We start from the raw sequence: 22,351 nt of genomic DNA, 5'->3' as shown, positions 1-22,351 counted from the left end.
TATTGATCTTTGTGTTATGATCTCCTACTAATTAGTTTAGATAGATTATGTATTGTGAACTTCATCATAAGCATAACATATGCATTATAATAAATATATCGTACGAATGAACAATGAATGAGTTGTAATGTGTTTAGCATGCCAATCATATATATTCCATTGATTTTCAATTTCAACAAATGCCAATCACTCTTATTGAACAAACCCCCTGTTTTCTAGAGATGCTCAATATACACTGAGCCAATGCTTTCATCTAAGCATATGTTATATTGTTAGTCATAGAAAACTTCAATTATGAATTTTTCTCTATGGATTATCTAATTTATCAAGTGAAGTGTATCAAAAAGTTTGTTAACTTCCAATGAACCTTGAAGCTTTCAGTGGTTCAATTGGACCATTGGCATCACACATCGATGGAATAGGATCTAGGATCTAGTAATCTTATGACTATAAGATTACTGATGACCATTTATTAATCCTTTATATTTCTAAGCATTATCTGTTGTGATGAACTCAAATTTTTTCATTAAGCTTTAAGTTGTCCATTTGGAACCTTTTCAATGGTCGATACCTTAATGTTTAATGAATAACCACAGATGGTCTATACACTTGGAACCTTTCACTTGTACAATTTCACGGTTGGTGTGACAGATCAACAGACTTGGACCTAGGATCCATGTTGTGACTCCAAAAGTTTTTATGACCATTTCAATCGTCCTTTTACTTTTAGAGCATCAGCTATTGTGATACTCTCATTTTTTCACGTTACGCTTTAACTTGAAGACTTGGACCCTTTTCAATAGTATACACATTCATTTATAATACAAATGACCACAAATTGAGAGTTTTGATCATTTGGATATATTGAAACTCTAATTTCATTCTATCATTTCTATGAATTAGAAATGTTTTCTTTTGTCATCTCAAAAACATATTCCGACATCATTTTATTGAGCATAGGTCATTTACTCCATGTACATCGAACAACGAACACAATGAATCTGATTATCATGCTATAATTGAGCTTAGATCTATTAGAGTTCTTCCTCGTAAACTTACTTTTGGTGATGATGTCTATGTATATGGATCTAGAAAATAATGGTAACCTTATTGACATATCTTAATAGATCTGTATTTACAATAAGTAGGTTGCTTCCCCTAAATCCCATCAAGAATAAGATATTTGACATTATTTTGTTATGAAGATGCACTCCTACATAAGTCTTAGTTAGTATGATCATTATAATAGTACTTATGGTTCCCCTGCTTTTCATGTATACATGCATGGCTTGCTTGTCTTCATTTTCAGTGAAGGCATTAGATTTGATCACTCCATTCAATGAGGTAGGCACATTTTTGGATCTGGAGTTTCTTCGAAGACTACTTTTTCTGACTACATTTTCTCATGAAAGATATCTATTTTTGAAATTGGCAACCCTCTTTCCTAAAACAAATATTACCTCCTCAAGATAGTATTAGTAGTATCCAAATTTTCTAATTTTGATGCTGATAAATTTCATACCCTTTTTTCCTCAATTCTTGCTAATCTTAGTCATACCTCATCTTATGGACTAGACTTCCAAATATGCTTCAGATTTTTCCACTTCAGGTCTTTCAACATAAATGCATCAATCATCCATATGAGTCCCTGCTCTATGATCCCATTGGTAAATGATGCATGTATGTATGGTGTTGCCAAGTTATGCAGCTCTTATAGTTGGGTATATATTTTAATTGCTCTTATAGTAATCTCATTTCAAAAAAATAAAAAAAGTGTTTTTGAAAACCAGAATTTAGTAATTGGGTCATCAGATTTTGATCAGATGTTAATCTTGGTCTTGATTCTCTCTCTGTAATTTAAATGGATTAGAGTTCATACATGCAATACAACTTCAGTAGGCATAGTACTACACTTATCCATGGGATCAATATCAGTCTTAAACAGCTCATTCTCCACCATATAGGTGTAGTGCCTACACTACCAGCTGCCTAGGTAGTCAAGCCGCTTGGCGCCCAAGCACCCATGTCGGCCTAAGGCATTTGCGACGCAACCTACATGGCAATGTTGCATTGGCATGAGATCCCAAGCTGTCCCCACCCGTGGCCATATGAACCTAGCTGGTTCTAGCCTCACAAATAGTGCAACCTATTGTTGCCTTTTGGGTTCTACAGGCCTAGATCTGTATGAAGAATTCATAATGATACTCAGCGGAAGACTTTTGTGAAATTTAATGACATCGATAAAATCATTCAAAACGAAGTACCTTTACATAGATCGTATCTGTGATTTCTTGGATCCTAGAGCAAGACAAGTCAAGCTCCTCAAGTGTGCAGTCTCTAGACGTGTCCATGTGACCCTTGCCACGTTGGATCTCCTCCTTCTCTTAACGAGGCCCATTCTACCTCCATCGTCGTCATTATGCCCACCCGATTACATAGGGCATGGAGAGGGGGTGTGGGGAGAAGGGAGACGAAGGGGAAGGCTGCTGAACAAATTGACCCTGACCATAGTCGAATCTTGTGGTGTGATAACATTGGGCTACTTATTTGGCTGCCAATCCAGTATTCCATGTGCGAACTAAGCATGTAGAAATCGATTTTCATTTCGTGCGTGAACAGGTGGCCTCCAAGAACATTCAAGTCAAAATTTATCCGAGGAGAAGAATACCTCGCAGATGCCTGGACAAAACCACTGCCAAAAGCTTGGTGTCTTCCGCTACGATGCAACCTCAACATCTTGGAGTGGCCGTTGAGCTTGATAGGGGCTGAAGATGATGCACAGAGGAACAATTGGAGTAACGGAGGAAACTCTGCAGCAAGCCAATAGGTGATTTAATAAGATCTAGTCAATGGTACTAAAACAAGTAACCCATACTCGAAGGAGACTATATGAACATGAAACATATAAGTTTAAATATAGACTAGGATCAAATATAGACAGGCCAAAAGATAGATAGGAATCCAAAAGTCACGATTATAACAGGACATATCCGTTATACTAATTATAACGGCTATGATCAAAACAGATCAAACGATCTAGGACGTTCGATCCATAGCCGTTATACGGGTTGTAATATCTAGGATTTAAACACTTACTAAATATAGTATCACTCTATTTTATATAAACACTAACCAATGTTAATGGTAATTTTTTTGAATCAATAGATCTTACTACATCTTGGTGTTGTTGTCTCTTTCTCTCATCTTCCTTCTTTCTTTCCTTCTCTCTCTCTCTCTCTCTCTCTCCCTCTCCTTTATCTAATTTCTCCAAGCAAGGTGTGATCTTTACATAGAGAGATAGAGAGAGGGATAGAGAAAGGGATAGATGGATAGAGAGTGCAAGCAAGAGGGGGCACCAGACAGAAAGCAAGAAAGTGATAGAAAGAGAGGCAGAAATAGAAAGAGAGAAACAGAGCGAGATATGGAGAGAAAGTGTGAGAGAATGAGAAGAGGAGAGGAATAGAGTGATAGTGAGTGCAAGCGAGAGGGGATACTAGAGCAAAAGCGAGAAAGTGATAGAAACTGAGAGAGAGAGAGAGCTCGAAAGGGAGAGAGAGAAAGAGAGAGAGAAAGAAACGAAGAAAGGGAGAGAGAGAGAGAGATAGAGAGAAAGTGTGACAGAGTGAGGGAGAAAAAGAGTGAGAAAAGAAGAGGGATAGAGTGATAGAGAGTGCGAGCAAGCGGGAGAGAGGGATAAATAGATACAGAGGAAAGATAGAGGGAGAGAATGACAGAGGAGAGATGGAAGTAGATGGATGTAGTGAGAGGGATAGTGAAGCGAGAAAGGGAAAGATAAAGAGATAGATAGATGGTTGTAGGTGAAGTGGTAGAGAGGAAGAAAACCCAAGACTTGAGATTGATGGGTACGCAAACAGAAGACAGGGAAAGATGGAAGTAGATGATGACATTGGAGAAAGAAAATCTGTCTTGAGCTCAATTGACAAAGAACAATACACAGATAGCAAGAGAGATAGAGCAGAGGTGAATGCAAATATAGAGATAGTGAGAAACAATAGCTGACAATTTATGTTGATCGATAGAGAGGAACAATAATTCAGAGGTGGAGAGAAACAGATGTTAAGTTTGAAGCTCGCTTAGTATAGAAGGGCAACAGAACAAAGACAGAGATATAGAGTAAAACATAGAGAGAGAGGGAAACAAACGCAGAGTTTTGGGCTCGCCAGATACAGAAGAAAACAGGATATTAAAGGAGAAATACATCGATCGATATGTAGATACACAGTTCCATAAAAACATAAATTTATCAAGAAACAAAAATGTAGCTATGAGGTAATTTCATGTAGGAGAAAAACAACACATAGATAAGGAGAGAGAGAGACATTGAGGAAGAGATAAGGAGAGATATATTGCTTCAAATGTAGAGAAAGTCACAAACAAAACCTCAGTTTTGAGCTCGTTCGAAAAAAAATATTGAGAGAGATAAACTCAGGAAGAGATAATGGTAGACGAAGAGATGAAGATAAGCAAATTAGAACAAGACACAGATAGCGAGAGGTAGAGAGTGAAGGAGGTGTTTCTCCTCCATCCTTTACAACCTATGGAGCACCATGAAGGAATGTCTTCAACACATCCTTTAATCATGCACCAACAGGTGCTCTGCAGGAAGTTAGTTTATGGGCAGTTGTTTCTATTTGAACAGTTGTGTTTGTGCCTATAAAGGCCAAGATGTAATGTGTTTTTATTCTCTCTTCCAAAATCAATTCAAGTGTTGTTTTTGTTCTCTCTATTCCTGCTTTTTCTTTGAATGAGCGTGTAGAAGTGTTCTTTGAACACATTCTCCACAACAAGGGGGGGGGTTTATCCCAACAAGTGGTATCAAAGCATTGAGATCCTGCTGTTCATGCTCAGACTGCTATGCCAAAGAGGAGAGACTCTTCAAAAGTGCAAGAGGAGGCTACATCAATGGCTATGCAAGATGAAGTGGTGAAGATTGGTCTTCCAATGGCCACCTTAATGCTGAACGACCAGAACTACCGTCATTGGGCAATGAGGATGGAGGTGCATCTCGATTCACATGGTCTTTTGGGCATGGTTGAAGGGACTGAAGAAAATAGAAGAAAGGACATACAAGCACTCTCCTTGATTCGAAATTCTGTCCCGGAGTCTAAAGGGAGATATCTTGACAACAAGAAAAGTGCAAAGGAGAATTGGGACACTCTTCGAGTGCTCCATGTGGGCGTGGAACGTGTGGTGGAGTAAAAAAATCAAGCTTTGAGGAAGGAGTTTGAGATTCTCTCCATGAAGAAGGGTGAGAAAGTAAGTGACTATGCTTCACGGTTTGTGGGCATTATCACCGAGCTTCGAGATTTGGGTGAACTTCTTGAAGATAGAGAGGCAGTTTCTAAGCTTCTCAGGTCAGTTCCCAAAGAGTATGATGCCTAATCCTTCCACTTGATAAATTCTGTGATTTGAAGAACATGAAGATAGCTGAAGCTATTGGGCATCTCAAGGTGCATGAGATGCGGCTTCTTGAGAGGAATGTAAGGGAAGACGAGCAAGCTCTCCTCTCTAGGGCCTTCAATCAAGCCAAGAGGGGCCAAGGTGTGTCTTAATCACTTTGGAGAGTACAAGGAAAAGGGAGCAAAGGGAGAGGCCGAGGGAAGACTACGGCAAGAGACAACGAAGATGGAGAAAGGAAGCCTTTTGACAAAACAAAAATGAAAAGCTATAGTTGTCAAAAGTTTCTGCAATTTGCAGATGAATGCAAGCTTCCAAATAAGAGGAGATCCAGAGAAGAGGAGAAAGCAAATGTGACTGATGAGGAAGAGGAATCATCTTTGATGATGATGCTATTTGATGAAAGTAGTGAATCACTGCTCCTAGGAGTGAATGGAGCTACTAAAGAAGATTTATGGTATCTTGATACCGGTGACAGAAGCCATATGTGTGGGAAGAAATCTTATTTTCAGACTATGAATGAAGATTTGAAGGGGCTTGTGAGATTTGGATATGGCTCTTCAATCAAGTATGAAGGGAAAGGTGATGTTCTTGTAAATTGCAAGAATGGCGAGCTCATAAGGTTTGTCAATCTTTTTTTCATACCAAATTTGAAGACTAACATCTTAAGCCTTGGAAAGCTTGATGATCAAGGGTGTGAGACTAACTTGAAGAATGGATATTTTACAATCCATGACAAGAAAGGGAGGCATCTTACCAAGACTCACAAGACTGGTGGCAACATGTACATGATGAACCTGGATGTAAGCTAGCAATGTCTTCCTTTAGGAAAAGATGACGCGGCATGACTGTGGCATAAGAGGCTCTGTCATCAGAATTTTGGGGCTCTACAGAGGATGGTCAAAGGTAATTTAGTGGAAGGGATGCCTAATATTACCAAAGTTGACCAAGTTTGCATAAATTGTGTGGCAGGGAAGCAAACTAGAGCCAAGTTCCCATCATCGACAGAATTCCGAGCCTCGAGACCATTGGATTTGGTGTATGCTGATATTTGTGGCCCTATCACACCATCAACATTAGGTGGGGGAAGGTATTTCCTACTTATTGTTGATGATTTTTCTAGATTGATGTGAGTGACCATCCTCAAGAACAAGTCGAAGGCATTTGAAGCTTTTAAAAAATACAAGTTTCTGGCTGAAAGTGAGTTGCAGGACAATATCAAGTGCCTAAGAACAGATAGAGGAGGAGAATTTACGTCTGATGAGTTCTCTAATTGGTGTGAGAAAAGTGAAATTCTCAGTCAATTGACAGCCCCATATATTCCTCGACAAAATGGAGTGGTGGAGAGGAAGAATAGGACCATTATGGGTCTTGTGAGGAGCATGCTCAAGGAGAAGAACTTGCCCATGGAATACTGGGGTGAGGCTGTTACACTTGTGTGTATGTGTTAAACAGGTCATCTACAAACAACTTGCAAGGGGAGACTCCCTATTTCAAGTGGAGTGGAAGAAAGCCCAAGATTGACCATCTTAGGATATTCGGCTCAATTGTGCATAAAAAGTCCAATAAAAGACTAAGCAAACTTGAAGACAGAAGCCAGGAGATGATCTTTGTGGGGTATGAGAAAGGCACTATAGCTTATCGGTACCTTGATCCTACCACCAAAAAAGTTCACTTGAGCTGCGATGTGATCTTTGAAGAAGGGCGGTCATGGGAGTTTGAGAAACTCCAAACCGCAATGGTTTGTCCACTAACAATCTTATAATTTCAAGTTTAAGTGGTGCACTTGAGGAAGAAGATGTTGAAGATCAAGGAGGGGCAAATTGTGATGAAGAAAGTGCTCAATTTGATGCAAGTGAAGAAAGTGGACAGATTTCATCAAACGAAGACGAAGTGAGGAGGTATAGATCAGTGGAATCAATCTACGAAGCTACTGAACCATTTGGAGAAGAGGGATGTCTTCTCTCTTCTGAGGACCCCTCTTCATATGCTGAAGCATCCAAGGATCAAGTTTGGAGAGAAGCCATGAAGGAGGAGATCAGTTCTATTGAGAAGAATAACACTTGGAGGTTGATGAAGACACCAAAGAATTGTAAGCCCATAGGTGTGAAATGGGTCTACAAGCTCAAGAAGAATCATGTGGATGAAGTGGTGAAGCATAAAGCAACGTTGGTGGTGAAGGGTTACACCCAAAGATTTGAAATTGACTGTGATGAGGTATTTGCTCCTGTTGCTCATTTTGAATTAACTAAAATCTTAATTGCATTGGCAGCTCAAAGTAGTTGGAAGCTACATCATCTAGATGTGAAATCAGCATTCTTCAATGGTGAAATTGAGGAGGAGATCTATATCCATCAACCAGAAGGTTTTGTGGTAGTGGGAAAAGAAGATCGTGTATTGAAGCTGAAGAAAGCTCTTTATGAACTCAAGCAAGCACCTATAGCTTGGAATGCGAAGTTGAATAATACTTTGAAGAATATCAGATTCAACAGAAGCAAGAATGATCAAGGAATATATTGCATTCTAAAAACTCTGGATTGTTTGTAGGTGTTTATGTTGACGATCTAATCATTACAGGTGGTAATGAAAAGAAAATTAAAGAGTTCAAGGAGAAGATGATGAGTACATTCGAGATGACTGACCTCGGTTGATTGAGTTCTTACTTGGGCATTCAAGTGATTCAAGATACTTGTGATATTATGTTGAGTCAAATACTTTATGCAAATCATATACTCGAAAATCTTCATATGGTGGAGTGCAATACATCTAAGACTCCCATGGAGTCATCTCTCAAGTTGACAAGTGAAGGAGGGGGTGCTAAGGTTGATGCGACTATTTATTGAAGGTTGATCGGGAGTCTAAGATATTTGCTTCATACTAGACCTGATCTAACTTATTCGATAAGTGTTTTGAGCAGATTTATGTCAAGACCTACATCTGAACATTGGGCCGCAACCAAGAGAGTGTTGAGTTACTTGAAAGGTACCATGAATTACGGTCTTATTTGCAAAGGAGGGAAGAAGGATTTCAATATCATTGGCTATAGTGATAGTGATTTTAATGGAGATGTGGAAGACAGGGGGAGTACTTCAGGAGAAATATTTTTCCTTGGAGGAATACCTATTACTTGGAATTCTTTGAAGCAAAAGATAGTGGCATTATCTTCATGTGAAGCCGAGTATGTATCACTTACTTCAGCAGCATGTCATGGTGTGTGGATAGCAACAATGGTGGAGGAGCTAATGGGGTTCAAGTGCAAGCCTATTAAAATCAAAGTTGACAATCAATCAGCCATCATGCTATGCAAGAACTCTGCTCATCACAAATGTACAAAGCATATTGACACTTGCCATCATTTCATCAGGAAATGTGTTGAAGATGGAAGCATGGAAATGGAGTATGTGAAGACAGAGGAGCAGCTTGCAGATATTTTCACTAAACCATTGGGAAGAATCAAATTTCAAGATTTGTGTGGTAAGATTGGAATGATTAAAGTGGTGGATGCAGTGAGCAACAAGGAGGAGACTGAAGGAGGTGTTTCTCCTCCATCCTTTACAACCTATGGAGCACCATGAAGGGATATATTCAACACATCCTTTAATCATGCACCAACAAGTGCTCTGCAGGAAGTTAGTTTATGGGCAGTTGTTTCTATCTGAACAGTTGTGTTTGTGCCTATAAAGGCCAGGATGTATTGTGTTTTTATTATCTCTTCCAAAATCAATTCAAGTGTTGTTTTTGTTCTCTCTATTCCTCTTTTTTCTTTGAGTATTCTTGAGTGAGTGTGTAGAAGTGTTCTTTGAACACATTCTCCACAACAAGGGGGGAGTTTATCCCAACAGAGAGAGATGAAAAACTGGAGTTTTGAACTGGCTGGAAACAGAAGAACAATGAGATATTGATAAATAGAGAGAGGGTGAGATTTACATACAAATGCGGAGATGACATGAAAGAAACTGGAGTTTTGTTTGAGCTTGAAAAATATATTCGCTTCACTACCGTGGACAAAAGGGAGAGAGAATGACAGCGACTGAGAGAAAAGGATAGAAACTACGACGTTGATGAAAGGAGAGAGAGAGATAGAGAAAGGGAGCAAACCAGAATCATAGAGAGAGACTAAGAGACTGAGAGAAATAATCACCAAAAGAGAGTGATAGTGAGAGAAAGAGATAGGGAGAGTGATAGAAAGAAAGAAAGAACAAAATAGAGAGATATGACAGAATGAGATACAATAATAGAGTGAGAGAAAGCGATAGAGAGAGTGAGAGAAAGAAAGAAAGAATGAAATAAAGAGATATGAGAGAATGAGATACAGAGATAGAGTGAGATATAGAGAGAGAGAGAGAGTGAAAGAAAGAGATACAGAGAGAGAGAGAGAAAGAGAGGGAAAGAAAGAGAGTGAGAGAGACCAAGAATGAAAGAGAGAGAGGGTGAAAGAAAGAGATTCAGAGAGAGGGGTGAGAAGGAAGGAGAGTAAGAGGGGCCAAGATTGAAAGAGAGAGGTTTGTGAGAGAAAGAGATAGAGAGAGTGAGAAAGAAAAAAGATACAGCGAGAGAGTGAAAAAAAAGAAAGAGAGAGAAATTCAGTTGATTTACTTTACATAATAAGATGAGAGAAATTCAGTTGATTCACTTTACGGAATAAGATGAGAGAAATTCAGGGGAAGAGGATACATTCTAATGCAATACATCAAAAGGTGGATAGATGTCATATATTCTGATTCAAGAAGATATAAAACAATGGAATTAGTGTTCAATAGTACATTCAGTTTCACGATAGGCAAAGTACTCTAAAAAACGGAAACAAAATTCCGCTTATGCTTTTGCCTGTATGATGAGTTAATACTATAAAATATTTAGCTTTTGCCTATTGCATCCACCTATGATCCAAGCATAAGTTACCTTAGAAGAATTTGGTTAAAAAATTCTTCTCTGTCAAATTCATGGTGAATGGTAGCAAGGTCACCAAGTTTTACATCCTGTGATTGTGAGGATGTTTGCACAACTTAGTGGATTCTCTCCGTTTAAGGAAAGGTATCCAAACGTACATATTATCTTACTAGTTCTGTTGGGTTCAATCATTCCATTTCAGTGAATAGCAAGAAAAGTAGCTTTTGTAATTAGGTTGTGTATAAGCATGAAAATGTATAATCAATAATGACATAAAATGACTCAGCCCAAATGTGTGTATATGAATAATTACTATGGAGGATAGTTATAAATCTTTTGTTGGGACCCATATAAGATTAAATTTTAACCCCAGATTAATAGATATAATAAAAGAACTTTAACATTATACATTGAGGATAATTATCAATGTTATCCTCCTGGATTTGGAGAGGCTTGATGAAGAAGGATGAAGAAAAAAGAAATACATATTTTTGAAAAAGTTTAGAATGTGTATTATGTGTGATAGGAATAACATATCCACAACAAATAATTACTTCCCATTTCTCATTCATTCAGATATATTATCTGGTATTTATGTTTATTTATTCAACCCTATTTCCGCATAGTGTGTGATTTATCCTCCCACAATCAGATTTACATAAGCACAAATCATAAAGATAGAAGAAACTTTCAGAATCTCATCATGATCCACTTACTACTGCTCATGAATGGGTAAACTTTATTACAAATATTGATATAACGGGACAAGGTGCTGCCGCGTGTCAAAAATAAACTAGTTACGTGTCAGCTTTGGATTTGTTGGGGCCCACCAGTAGGGCCCACACGCCTATTCCATGGCGGCCGGCGGCCGGCCTCGGGTCACCGCTTACGTCTTTTACCAGTAGTCCAGAGGGCAGATTCATTGAATCGGGACACTGCTCGGGAGACTATATATATAGGGAGGGGGAATTTGGAAAATCCTGAACCAGTAAAATTTGGGGAATTTGGCGGGTTTCTCGTTCGTCGTCGGTTCTCCCAATCTCCGATCGAAGGGAAGATGATCGCGACAATGGCGGTGGCCACGCGCGATCTCCGATCGGCGATGCAGTCGACGGCGACGGCGAAGCGTGAGGAGTCGGACAACGCGGAGAAGCTTCGGAGGAGGAATCTGGAGCTGGAGGAAGAGCTGCGGCGCAGCAGGGAGAGAGAAGAGGCCGCGCGACGGGAGCTGGAGCGCACCAGGGAGCGCCTTCGCGTGGCGGAGGAGGCGGAGGAGCGGCTCTGCTTCGAGCTCGGCGAGCTCGAGGCCGAGTCCGTGAACCAGGCGAGGGCTTACCTCCTCCAGATCCACTCTCTCATGGACCAGCTCTCCCGATCGCGGCAGCCGCTGGCCGCCTCCCCCACCGCCAGATCGTAGCGTAGGGCCGCTTCGGGATCATGTACGTACGCTCGAGTTTGCACATAGAATCGACATTTTTTTTTTCTCATGCGAGGTATCCGCTTCTGTCGTCTTCCTTTCCCCCTCTTCTACTTCGCGAAAAGGAGGAAGTTGACGCGGCGGCGAATCTCCTCCTAGTTCTTCGTTCCTTGTCCGGATTCGACCGCTCTCGGTCAATCGGACCGACTTTTTGCCCCAATTTACGGTCGCCGAGATCGAATCATTCTCTGCTACAATTTCCCCCGCCGATCGATTCTCGATTCAAACGGCCGACACCACGAATGAATCTTCCCCGGCAATCGCAATCGTAATCGCAATCGCAGATTCGTAGTTCTGACCGCTGTCGGGAGTCAACCGCTTCCAAGAACGGAACATATTCTTTTTATATTCCTATTCTGCCAATGTTCGTCGATTTTGGAGACACCGCCAAAATATCGTCGAATAACCTTATATTTTATTCAATAGAGAAAGAGAGAGTGTTCGGATCGAATTTGCCCAGTTGACCGCCAATAAAGCATGATTTACTCGTCGGAATCTTTTCTACCGACTAGTATCTTCTTGAATACTCCTCGGAATCTTCCTTCCGACGAGTATCTTCTTGAATACGCGTCGGAATCTTCTCGAATATTCGTCGATTTTGGAGGTACGTCCACACCAAGTCAGAGAGACATCGAGGGAGAGAGAGAGAGAGAGAGAGAGAGAGAGAGAGAAGGCATGTCTTGAATTTTTGCATTGATTATTTCTTTCGACGACAACATTATCGTTCCAACTTATCAATTGTGTTCGGCGAACCGTCGATTGATAAAGAACTGTGATGGGATCGTGACCGCTGGATTAAGATCTGGTCTAGATTTTTTATCAATCGGGTGTCCTCTGATTGTAATCCAATTCAGCGGCTGGTGTGGATAATCTGATCCCAAAAAATGTATCGTCAGCCCGTCGATAGTAGAGAGAGAGAGATGATTGCGTTAGAGTGGACCACCTATATAGCGATGAATGAAGATGGATTGACAGATAGATGAGCGAGCGAGAGTAAGAGAGAACGATAGGGAAAGAGAAAGCGAGAGATAGAGGAAGAGATAGCGAGAGCGACGGAGAGAGGGAGGGACAAGGATAGAGCGAGCGAGCGGGAGTAAGAGAGAACGATAGCGATAGGGATAGAGAGCTAAAGAGTGCGAGCAAGAGGGAGCAATACAGAGAACGTGAGAAAGCGATAGAGAGGAGAGGGGAGAGAGAGAGAGAGAAACCGATAGAGAGGGATAGAGCGAGGGAGAGAGAACGATATGGAGAGGACAATAGAGAGATAGAGAGAGGGATAGAGCGATAGAGAGTGCGAGCAAGCGGGGGCACCAGACAGAGAGCGAGAAAGAGATAGAAAGAGAGGGAGAGAGAAAGAGAGAGAGACACAGAGAGAGAGAGAGAAAGTGTGAGAAAGAGAGAGAGAAAGAGGCATAGTTTGAGAGAGAGAGAGAGAAAGATAGTCAGAAGAGGAGAGGGATAGAGCGAGAGAGAGTGATAGAAAGAGAGAGAGAGAGAGCGAGAGAAAGAGAGGGAGAAAGACAGAGAGATAGAGAGAAAGTGTGAGAGAGTGAGAAGAGGTGAGGGATAGAGCGATAGAAAATACGAGCAAGAGGGAATACCAGAGAGAAAGCGAGAACGTGATAGAAAGAGGGAGAGAGAAAGAGAGGGAGAAAGGAGAGAGAGAGATAGAGGGAGAGAGAGAGGGAGAGGGAGAGGGGGAGAGAGGGAAGGGGAGGGAGAGAGGGAGAGCGAGAGCGAGGGAGAGGAGGAGAGAGAAAGGGAGAGAGAGAGAGAGGAGAGAGAGAGAGGAGAGAGAGAGAGAGAGAGAGAAAGAGAGGAAGAGAAAGAGAGGAAGAAAGAGGGGAAGGAAGAGAGGGAGGAGAGAGAGAGAGAGATGAAAGAACTCAAGATTTTGCGCAAGAACAAGAAGAAGAGAAAGGAGTAGAGAGAGAGAGAGAGTAGTCGAGAGCCTTGGCCAATGACCGTTGTCAATCCATCGATGAATCCATTAACATTGGTTCGTATTTATCCTATTAGCTTAATCAGAGGCGCTAAGTAGTTAGTTTCTAAAACTTAATAAGAGCCATTATAACAAAATATAACAGCTATGTCAAGACAAATTGTAACCATTGGATTATCCGCTATCTGCCTTTGATTCTAGCCTCTAGATTATTTCCTATCTATGTTTAATCCTGACCATCTATCTTTGAAATTATATTTGATCCTAGCCACTAATTCCTCATAATGAGTATAGGATACCTGGCTAATTTTTACTGGTTAATCTTTTAACTTAAGTCCTATTCGTCCACGCGATGCCGAGGTGGAGGCCGAGTTTCGCACTCTGTTATCAAGAGAGAGACAGTGAGTGAGACCGAAAAAAGAGAGATTGAGAAAAAAAGAGACAGAAAAAAGAGATAATGAGAGGAGGAGAGAGAAAAAACAGGGCGACAGGAAGAGAGAGAGAGAGCGAGAGATGAAGGACAAAAGAGAAAGAGAGCGAGAGATAGAGGACAGACGAGGAAGAGAGAGGACGAAAAGAAGTAGAGAGAGATATAGAACGAAAGAGAAATAGAGAGAGAGCGTGAGGAGAGAACGAAATAGAAAGAGAGAGAGCGAGCAAGAGAAGAGGTGTGAGAGGCAGAGGGACAGAGACAGGGAGAGAAACAGCGATAGAGAGAAGCGGAGAGAGAGATAAAACACAATATAGAGAAACCGAGATAGAGAGATAAAAGGTGATAGAGTTACGCCGAGATAGGGAGAGAGAATGATAGCGACTGAGAGAGAGGGAGACAGACTAAAACATAGACAGAGAGAGAGAGATATTTATTGAGCAGTTAGCAACTTGAAGCCGTCAGCAACCTCTCTCTCTCTCTCCTCATCCTCTCCCTCTCTCTCCCTTCTTGTTCTTCTTGATTTTGTTTGGATCTTTACATAGTATCAGAGCCATTACGTTTGATAATGGCTAGGATTAAAGTCCACCGCAGCCATAAGAAACTCATCCAGTCCTGCCTCTACTGAATGGGTATATGACCTAACAAAGTTTGTAGAAGGGATACTTGTTCCAATTTCAATCTTCGAGTCATAGAGAAACGTATGATATATCCTGGCATTTATCAATTACAGACTGAGCACACTTTGTTCTGAGTCCCCTCAAGAAAATTGAAATGATGGAAGTTTCACATACTTGCTGGCCGACTGCTTCCAGTGATTCAGTAATTGATCTTAAATGTTGCATTCAAGAACCGGTGGAAAGATCACCAACAGATCCTTGGGTTCCTCCGTTCAATTCTCACCTAATCAATTAATCCACTTGTCCGCAAAGCAAAACCATAAAGAGAAGCAGGGGAGAAACCAGAAAGCACGTTTGCGAGCAGAAATCAAGCGAGAATAATGGAACCACACACACAATTTTACGGTATGATCAAAGGTACGATGACCACCGATGAATACATGTAATTTAGAATAATCGGAATCAGTCAGTCGGCCAGCATGTGAAATCTCCGGGATTTTCACTTTATTGAGGGGACTGGAGACAAGTATTCTCAGTTAATATTAAGTATAAATGTCAAAATTGATCGTATGAATTTTGAGAACATAATGGCAAAGTTAAAGATCCATGATGGTTATAGTGGCAATGTCATTGAACAACCAATCACTATCGTATCCATTAGCCACATATCTGCGAATGAAAGAATCACTGGTACATGTTTGAATATTCTATCTATCGGTTCATCTAAAATTACTACCTGCGATTAAAAACTTTCACTGAAAAGTATTCTACATGTTCTTGAAATAACAAACATTCATTAATCAGTTCATAGACTAATGTCTGCAATGATGTATACATTGAATTTCAACGAGGCCGGCGAGCTCGAGGCCGAGTCCGTGAACCAGGCCGACATTTTTTTTTCTCACGCGAGATATCCGCATCTGTCGTCTTCCTTTCCCCCTCTTCTAGAGTTTTAGTTCGAGGAAAAAGAAATTTTCGCGGCGGCGAATTTCCCCGCAGTTCTTCGTTCCTCGTCCGGATTCGGACCCATTTTTTCTCCCACTTCTCCGTCGAGATCGAATCATTCTCCGCTCGAATTTCCCGCGCCGATCGAATCCTTTTTCTTCCAAGAACGGAGCAAATTCTTTCTCTGGACTCTGGAGCCGGCGCTCGAGAATAGAGCGATGGCCGCCATGGGCGAGAGCACGGTTGAGCAATCCACGCTCTGCCTCTCACTCTGTCCCGCAACTTACGCGCAGGTTCAGAGGAATAAGTCTCGGCCTTTTGAAGCTCTTTCCCGCCTACCCGAGAATCTCTCTTCTTTGTGTTTCTTATAAACCCTTGTTTATTATAAGCTGAGCTCACGGAGCAAGCTCGCCTCTCTCTCTCTATCGTCTCTCTCGTTCTCATCTCTCTCTCTATCTCTGTTTGTGCCCGACGTCCGAAAACAATGGAGGAGGAGGACATCAACGTGGGTTCATCTTCAATGGAGTACCCTCCCGAACTCTCAGTCAGGTGCAGGCGTTGCCCCAGGCGCTTCCCCTCTGAGAAAGCCATGTATGGACATCTCAGGGTCCATTCCTCTGAGAAAGCCACGAAAGATGTCTTGGAGGCAGCCGAGACACTTTTACTCATGAAGCGTGGCAAGAACGAGTGTAAACAGCCCACGGCAACGCCACTGAAGCGGGACAAGGATGACGATCTTGAGAGAAGGTCTCTCAAGAAGCCGAACACGGGAGGGGACTACTCACCCGTCTTTTCCGTTCTCACGGATTCATCTTCTTCCATGGCCGAGACAGGGCTCCAGACCGAGAAGCCGGGTCTACTTGGAGGACGCTATCAACGCAAACAGGCAGTCTCAACTGTTGCTGTCGTCAAGAACCAGGCTTCCACTAGGGAGGATGAACCGCGGCCATCTGGCCGAGTCTTAGATTTTGATCTGAATAGGTCTCCCCCCTCAAGTCCCCAACGATGAACGGAAAATGCTTGATGAAGAATGATGAAGAACAGAGAAATACGTATTTTTTTAAATACTTAGAACTATTGCTGGGAATACTCCTTCATCCATAGCTTTGAACGCTGACAATTATTATTCTATGCTTTTGTCCTCCTGTTATACATATAAGTAAATAGTTCAATTGTAATTCCTGTAACATTTCTTAATCTCAAATGCTTCTCTTTCCTCCACAAAACATGTTTCTCATAATTTCTTAGAGAGTCTTCTCTCTGATCCGTGGGGCCGTCATCAGTTTTATCACATTTAATATACTCTTATTATGTTTTATTTGTGGATGATTTTGGTAAATATTCCTGGATTTATCATACCAAAAGAAAATAATCTGTTGCCCACCTTTAGAGAATAAAAAATGAGATGAGAATTCATTTGGGAACACAATTATATACTTACTCTTTGATTGAGCTGGAGAGTATCAATTTCGTAACTCTTATATTAAATCCAAGACACAGTTTATAGGGTGTTGTGTCCACACACCCACTGGACAGAATGGGATTGCATAAAGAAACATATGCCTCTAGTTGAATAGGATAGGATTTAACCTCTTAAGCATTTTGTAATAACACATCCTATGTTCTACAATAAATACGAAACCCACATACTATTCTTTATTTTTCCGATCAATGACCAATGTTCCATCTACCTCTGTTTCTCCTCTCTCTCGTAACGTCTTCTTCTTGATATTTCTCAGATATTTTCAAGACTAAGTGAGAGAGTGAGAGCAAACCAGAATCATAGAGAGAGACTGAGAGAAATAATCATCAAAAGAGAGTGATAGTGAGAGAAAGAGATAGAGAGAGTGAGAGAAAGAAAGAAAGAACGAAATAGAGAGATATGACAGAATGAGATACAATGATAGAGTGAGAGAAAGAAAGAAAGAACGAAATAGAGAGATATGACAGAATGAGATACAGAGAGAGAGAGAGAGAGAGAGAGATAGAGAGAGAGAGAGAGAGAGAGAGAGAGAGAGAGAGAGAGAGAGAGAGAGAGAGAGAGAGAGAGAGAGAGAGAGAGAGAGACCAAGAATGAAAGAGAGAGAGGGGGAAAGAAAGAGATTCAGAGAGAGGGTGAGAAGGAAGGAGAGTAAGAGGGGCCAAGATTAAAAGAGAGAGGTTTGTGAGAGAAAGAGATAGAGAGAGTGAGAAAGAAAAAGATACAGCGAGAGAGTGAGTGAAAAGAAAGAGAGAGAAATTCAGTTGATTTACTTTACATAATAAGATGAGAAAAATTCAGTTGATTCACTTTACAGAATAAGATGAGAGAAATTCAGTGGAAGAAGATACATTCTAATGCAATACATCAAAAGGTGGATAGATGTCACATATTCTGATTCAAGAAGATATAAAAACAATGGAGTTAGTGTTAAATAGTACATTCAGTTTCACGATAGGCAAAGCACTCTAAAAACAGAAAAAAATTCAGCTTTTGCTTTTGCCTGTATGATGAGTTAATACTAGAAAATATTTAGCTTTTTCCTTTTGCATTCACCTATGAGCCAAGCATGTGTCACCTTAGAAGAATTTGATTAAAAAATTATTCTCTGTCAAATTCATGGTTAATGGTAGCAACGTCACCAGGTTTTACACCCTTTGATTGCGAGGATGTGTGCGCAACTTAGTGGATTCTCTCCGTTTAAGGAAGGGTATCCAAACGTACATATTATCTTATTAGTTCTGTTGGGTTCAATCATTCCATTTCAGTGAATAGCAAGAAAAGTAGCTTTTGTAATTAGGGTGTGTATAAGCATGAAAATATATAATCAATAATGACATAAAATGACTCAGCCCAAATGTGTGTATATGAATAATTACTATGGAGGATAGTTATAAATCTTTTGTTGGGACCCATATAAGATTAAATTTAACCCCAGATTAATAGATATAATAAAAGAACTTTAACATTATACATTGAGGACAATTATCAATGTTATCCTCGTGGATTTGGAGAGGAAGAATGATGAAGAAAAAAGAAATACATATTTTTGAAAAAGTTTAGAATGTGTATTATCTATAATAGTATTAACGTATCCACAACAAATAATTACTTTCCATTTATCATTCAGTCAGATAATTTACTGAAATTATCTGATATTTATGTTTATTTATTCAACCATATTTCCGCATAGTGTTGATGTATCTACCACAATCATAAAGATAAAAGAAACTTTAACATACCAAATGATCTCATCATAATTAACCCAGTACTTCTCATGAGGGTAAACTTTATTACAAATATTGATATAACGGGACAAGCTGCTGCCGCGTGTCAGAAATAAACGAATTACGTGTCAGTTTTGGATTCGTTGGGCCCACCAGTAGGGCCCACACGCCTATTCCGTGGCGGTGGACAGCCGGCCTCGGGTCACTGCTTACGTCTTTTACCGGTAGTCCGGAGGGCAGATTCATTGAATCGGGACACTGCCCCGACGACTATATATACAGGGAGGGGGTCATCTTCCTCTCTCACTACGTCTGAAAATCCTGAACCAGCAAAATTTGGGGAATTTGGCGGGTTGGTCGTTCGTCGTCAGTTCTCCCAATCTCCAATCCAAGGGAAGATGATCGCGACAATGGCGGTGGCCGCGCGCGATCTCCGATCGGCGATGCAGTCGACGGCGACGGCGAAGCGTGAGGAGTCGGACAACGCGGAGAAGCTTCGGAGGAAGAATCTGGAGCTGGAGGAAGAGCTGCGGCGCAGCAGGGAGAGAGAAGAGGCCGCGCGACGGGAGCTGGAGCGCACCAGGGAGCGCCTTCGCGTGGCGGAGGAGGCGGAGGAGCGGCTCTGCTTCGAGCTCGGCGAACTCGAGGCCGAGTCCGTGAACCAGGCGAGGGCTTACCTCCTCCAGATCCACTCTCTCATGGACCAGCTCTCCCGATCGCGGCAGCCGCTGGCCGCCTCCCCCACCGCCAGATCGTAGCGTAGGGCCGCTTCGGGATCATGTACGTACACTCGAGTTTGCACATAGAATCGACAATTTTTTTTTCTCATGCGAGATATCCGCTTCTGTCGTCTTCCTTTCCCCCTCTTCTACTTCGCGAAAAGGAGGAAGTTGACGCGGCGGCGAATCTCCTCCTAGTTCTTCGTTCCTTGTCCGGATTCGGCCGCTCTCGGTCAATCGGACCGACTTTTTGCCCCAATTTACCGCCGAGATCGAATCATTCTCTGCTACAATTTCCCCCGCCGATCGATTCTCGATTCAAACGGCCGACGCCGCGAATGAATCTTCCCCGGCAATCGCAATCGTAATCGCAATCGCAATCGCAGATTCGTAGTTCTGACCGCCGTCGGCAGTCAACTGCTTTCAAGAACGGCTCATATTCTCGAATATTCGTAGTCGCCCGATTTTGAAACTATGTCGAGACTCGAGACCCCCAAAAATATCGTAGAATAAGCATGTCAAAAAAATAAAAAATAGAAATATTTGTGAGCACTCACAAAGAAGAAACCCCGTCGGCAGTCACAAATATAAATATTTGTAGAATCCTGATTGGCTTATGGAGAAGTCGTCGTTGAGTATTTTCCCTTTCTTTACAGTTTCCTTCCATAGAGTCAAACTAACCGGAAAGGCCATAAAAGGTCCCTTCCTTGATGAAGACTCTGGGGAATTTTGAATAGACAAGCTTTCTTCTTTTGCCTGTTTCTATGTGGCTGCGTCGAGGCAGGCCCCACACATTGCCTGTGTGGCAACACCTGGCCCCACACATTGTGTCGTCACCTATCCCCTGGACACTCTGTTACCTGTCGTCCCAACCAAGGACCGCCGTCACATTCTTCCCAGACCGCTTCAGTTGGCTCCGTCATCCTTGTTGTCACTAGGTAAGGTCCAAATATGCGAGTGAAAAAAATTTGTGCGTTTGTGCGGTGCGGTGTGAATTTAAATTCGCACTGCACCGGACGAAATATCCACACATCCCACAGCACACCGCACAGACCTCTGTGCGGTGCGAATAGGTGCGAATGTGCAAATTTTACGAAGGATTTCCCCCCGTCCTCTCTCTCTCTCGCTCTTAGAGTCTCTCGCAGTCCTTGTATTACTTCTCGTCTTCATCTCTCTCTCTCTCTCTCTCTCTCGCAGTACTTGGTGGCGACGACGTCAAAACACCTTCTGCGGACACACAGCCACCGTCTCCCGAGACGTCCCACATCATGACTCGTTGCCAACATCAGCTGCAGAACCGGCCTGACAACGACCAAGTCAACGCACCGGCATCAGTCACACATCCACCTACACGCGCCCCGTCACACATCTTGACACGTGAATGCCAGATCCAGAACTGCCCTTTGAAGTGACATGATAACACGTCGTCCACTTTTATTTTATGTCATTTCTCGTATTGTCTCTTTCCTCCAAGGCCTATATTTAGGCCAATGTTGCAAGAAACATTTGGCGAATTTATTTTCAAGAATTGAGTTTTCTTCTTAGAATATTTGCCCTAGCCCCCTTTCCCCCTCTAGGACTGCCATTGCTGCCACTGTCGTCGCCACTGCTATTGTCGCGGCCCCGTGCCCTCGGCCGCTGCCCAGCGCCCAGGCCGCCTGCACTCTCCCTTGGTCGCCGCCCCGCGCCCTGGACGCCGCCTAGTGCCAGGGCCGCCTGCGCCCCTTGGCCGCCGCCCAACACCCAGGCCGCACACTCCTCTGCCCTCCGCCTGGTGCCTAGGCCGCCGCGCTCATCCCTGGATGCCACCCAGCGCCTAGGCCGCGCGCGCCCCTTGGCCGCCGCCCAGCGCCCAGGCCGCCCACCCTCTCCCCTGGTCGCCGCCCAATGCCTAGGCCGCCGCCCAGTGCCGGGGCCGCATGCACCCCTTGACCGGCGCCCAACGCCCAAGGCCACCGCGCCCCTTGACCGCCGCCCGGCGTCCAGGCCGCCGCTCAGCGCCCAGTCCACTGCCCAACGCCCAGGCCACCCGCACCCTGCACCTCATGTGCCCGCGCTCTTGGTCAACATCCTGCAACTTGACCGCCCGCGCTCTTGGTCAACATCCTGCGACTTGACCGCCCGCGTCCAGCTCCCTCGTCGTCCTCATCGGTGGATCATCTCTTCTTCGAACTCATCAGCGACACTTCGAGAATTCCCCACAACCTCGTCACACACCATCTGGTGCAGAGGTACTCCTAAACTCTTTGGTGTCCCGTGTTCTTCGTCCAGTATTCCTCGAGAGTTCATCCATCGCCGTTTGGTTTGTTTGGATTTTGGATTTTCAAGCGACTAGTTGAATCAGTTTTTGAATCTTCAAGCGGATGATCGTTCGAATTTATTGATCGTTCGAATTTTGGTGCTTAGCATCATCGCGGTGGTTGAAGACAGTACTCACGCCCTCGACGAGGAAAGGGGCTGCACCACCACTATCTCATCGGATTTAATTCTTAAGAAGCGACTGTGTGATTTTGTGGTCTGGTTTTATCCTACCCTTTCCTTAGTCGCCCAACATCCCATACCAGTTGTCGTGCCATCTGTCATCTCCTAGTTGTTCTGCATCAATACCTGTCTCTCGCTGTATCGGTACAGAAAAAGACCGATACAACAAGTGTTTCGGCCATGGAACAGTCCTTCCCAAGCTCGGACGAGGAGAGACCAACT

The 22,351-nt window shown here is 42.7% G+C and overlaps 2 protein-coding genes across 2 annotated transcripts; both read left to right on the top strand.

Annotated features, from left to right (window-relative positions):
• Window positions 1-8,645: 8,645 nt before the first annotated feature.
• On the top strand, window positions 8,646-11,795 carry LOC144714649 (uncharacterized). The gene is made up of 2 exons (XM_078589435.1): window positions 8,646-8,952; window positions 11,268-11,795. The coding sequence occupies exons 1-2, from the start codon at window positions 8,646-8,648 to the stop codon at window positions 11,723-11,725; spliced, it is 765 nt and encodes a 254-aa protein (XP_078445561.1). The 3' UTR covers window positions 11,726-11,795.
• Window positions 11,796-19,248: 7,453 nt separating this feature from the next.
• On the top strand, window positions 19,249-19,755 carry LOC144714842 (uncharacterized). The gene has a single exon (XM_078589634.1). It carries the CDS (start codon window positions 19,328-19,330, stop codon window positions 19,685-19,687), a length of 360 nt encoding a protein of 119 aa, XP_078445760.1. The 5' UTR covers window positions 19,249-19,327; the 3' UTR covers window positions 19,688-19,755.
• Window positions 19,756-22,351: the final 2,596 nt, after the last annotated feature.

This window comes from Wolffia australiana, chromosome 2, assembly GCF_029677425.1.
Source record: "Wolffia australiana isolate 7733 chromosome 2, ASM2967742v1".
Lineage (NCBI taxonomy): Eukaryota > Viridiplantae > Streptophyta > Magnoliopsida > Alismatales > Araceae > Wolffia > Wolffia australiana.
Note: the sequence above shows the minus strand (reverse complement) of the source record. Positions and strands in the feature narration are given on the sequence as shown.

Excerpts from the sequence above, each read along its gene's own strand:
- LOC144714649 (XM_078589435.1), top strand. The coding sequence starts at position 8,646 with ATGGTGGAGGAGCTAATGGGGTTCAAGTGCAAGCCTATTAAAATCAAA. Across the intron at positions 8,953-11,267 it reads CAAGGAGGAGACTGAAGGAG|GGAGGGGGAATTTGGAAAAT; the intron begins GTGTTTCTCCTC and ends CTATATATATAG.
- LOC144714842 (XM_078589634.1), top strand. The coding sequence starts at position 19,328 with ATGATCGCGACAATGGCGGTGGCCGCGCGCGATCTCCGATCGGCGATG.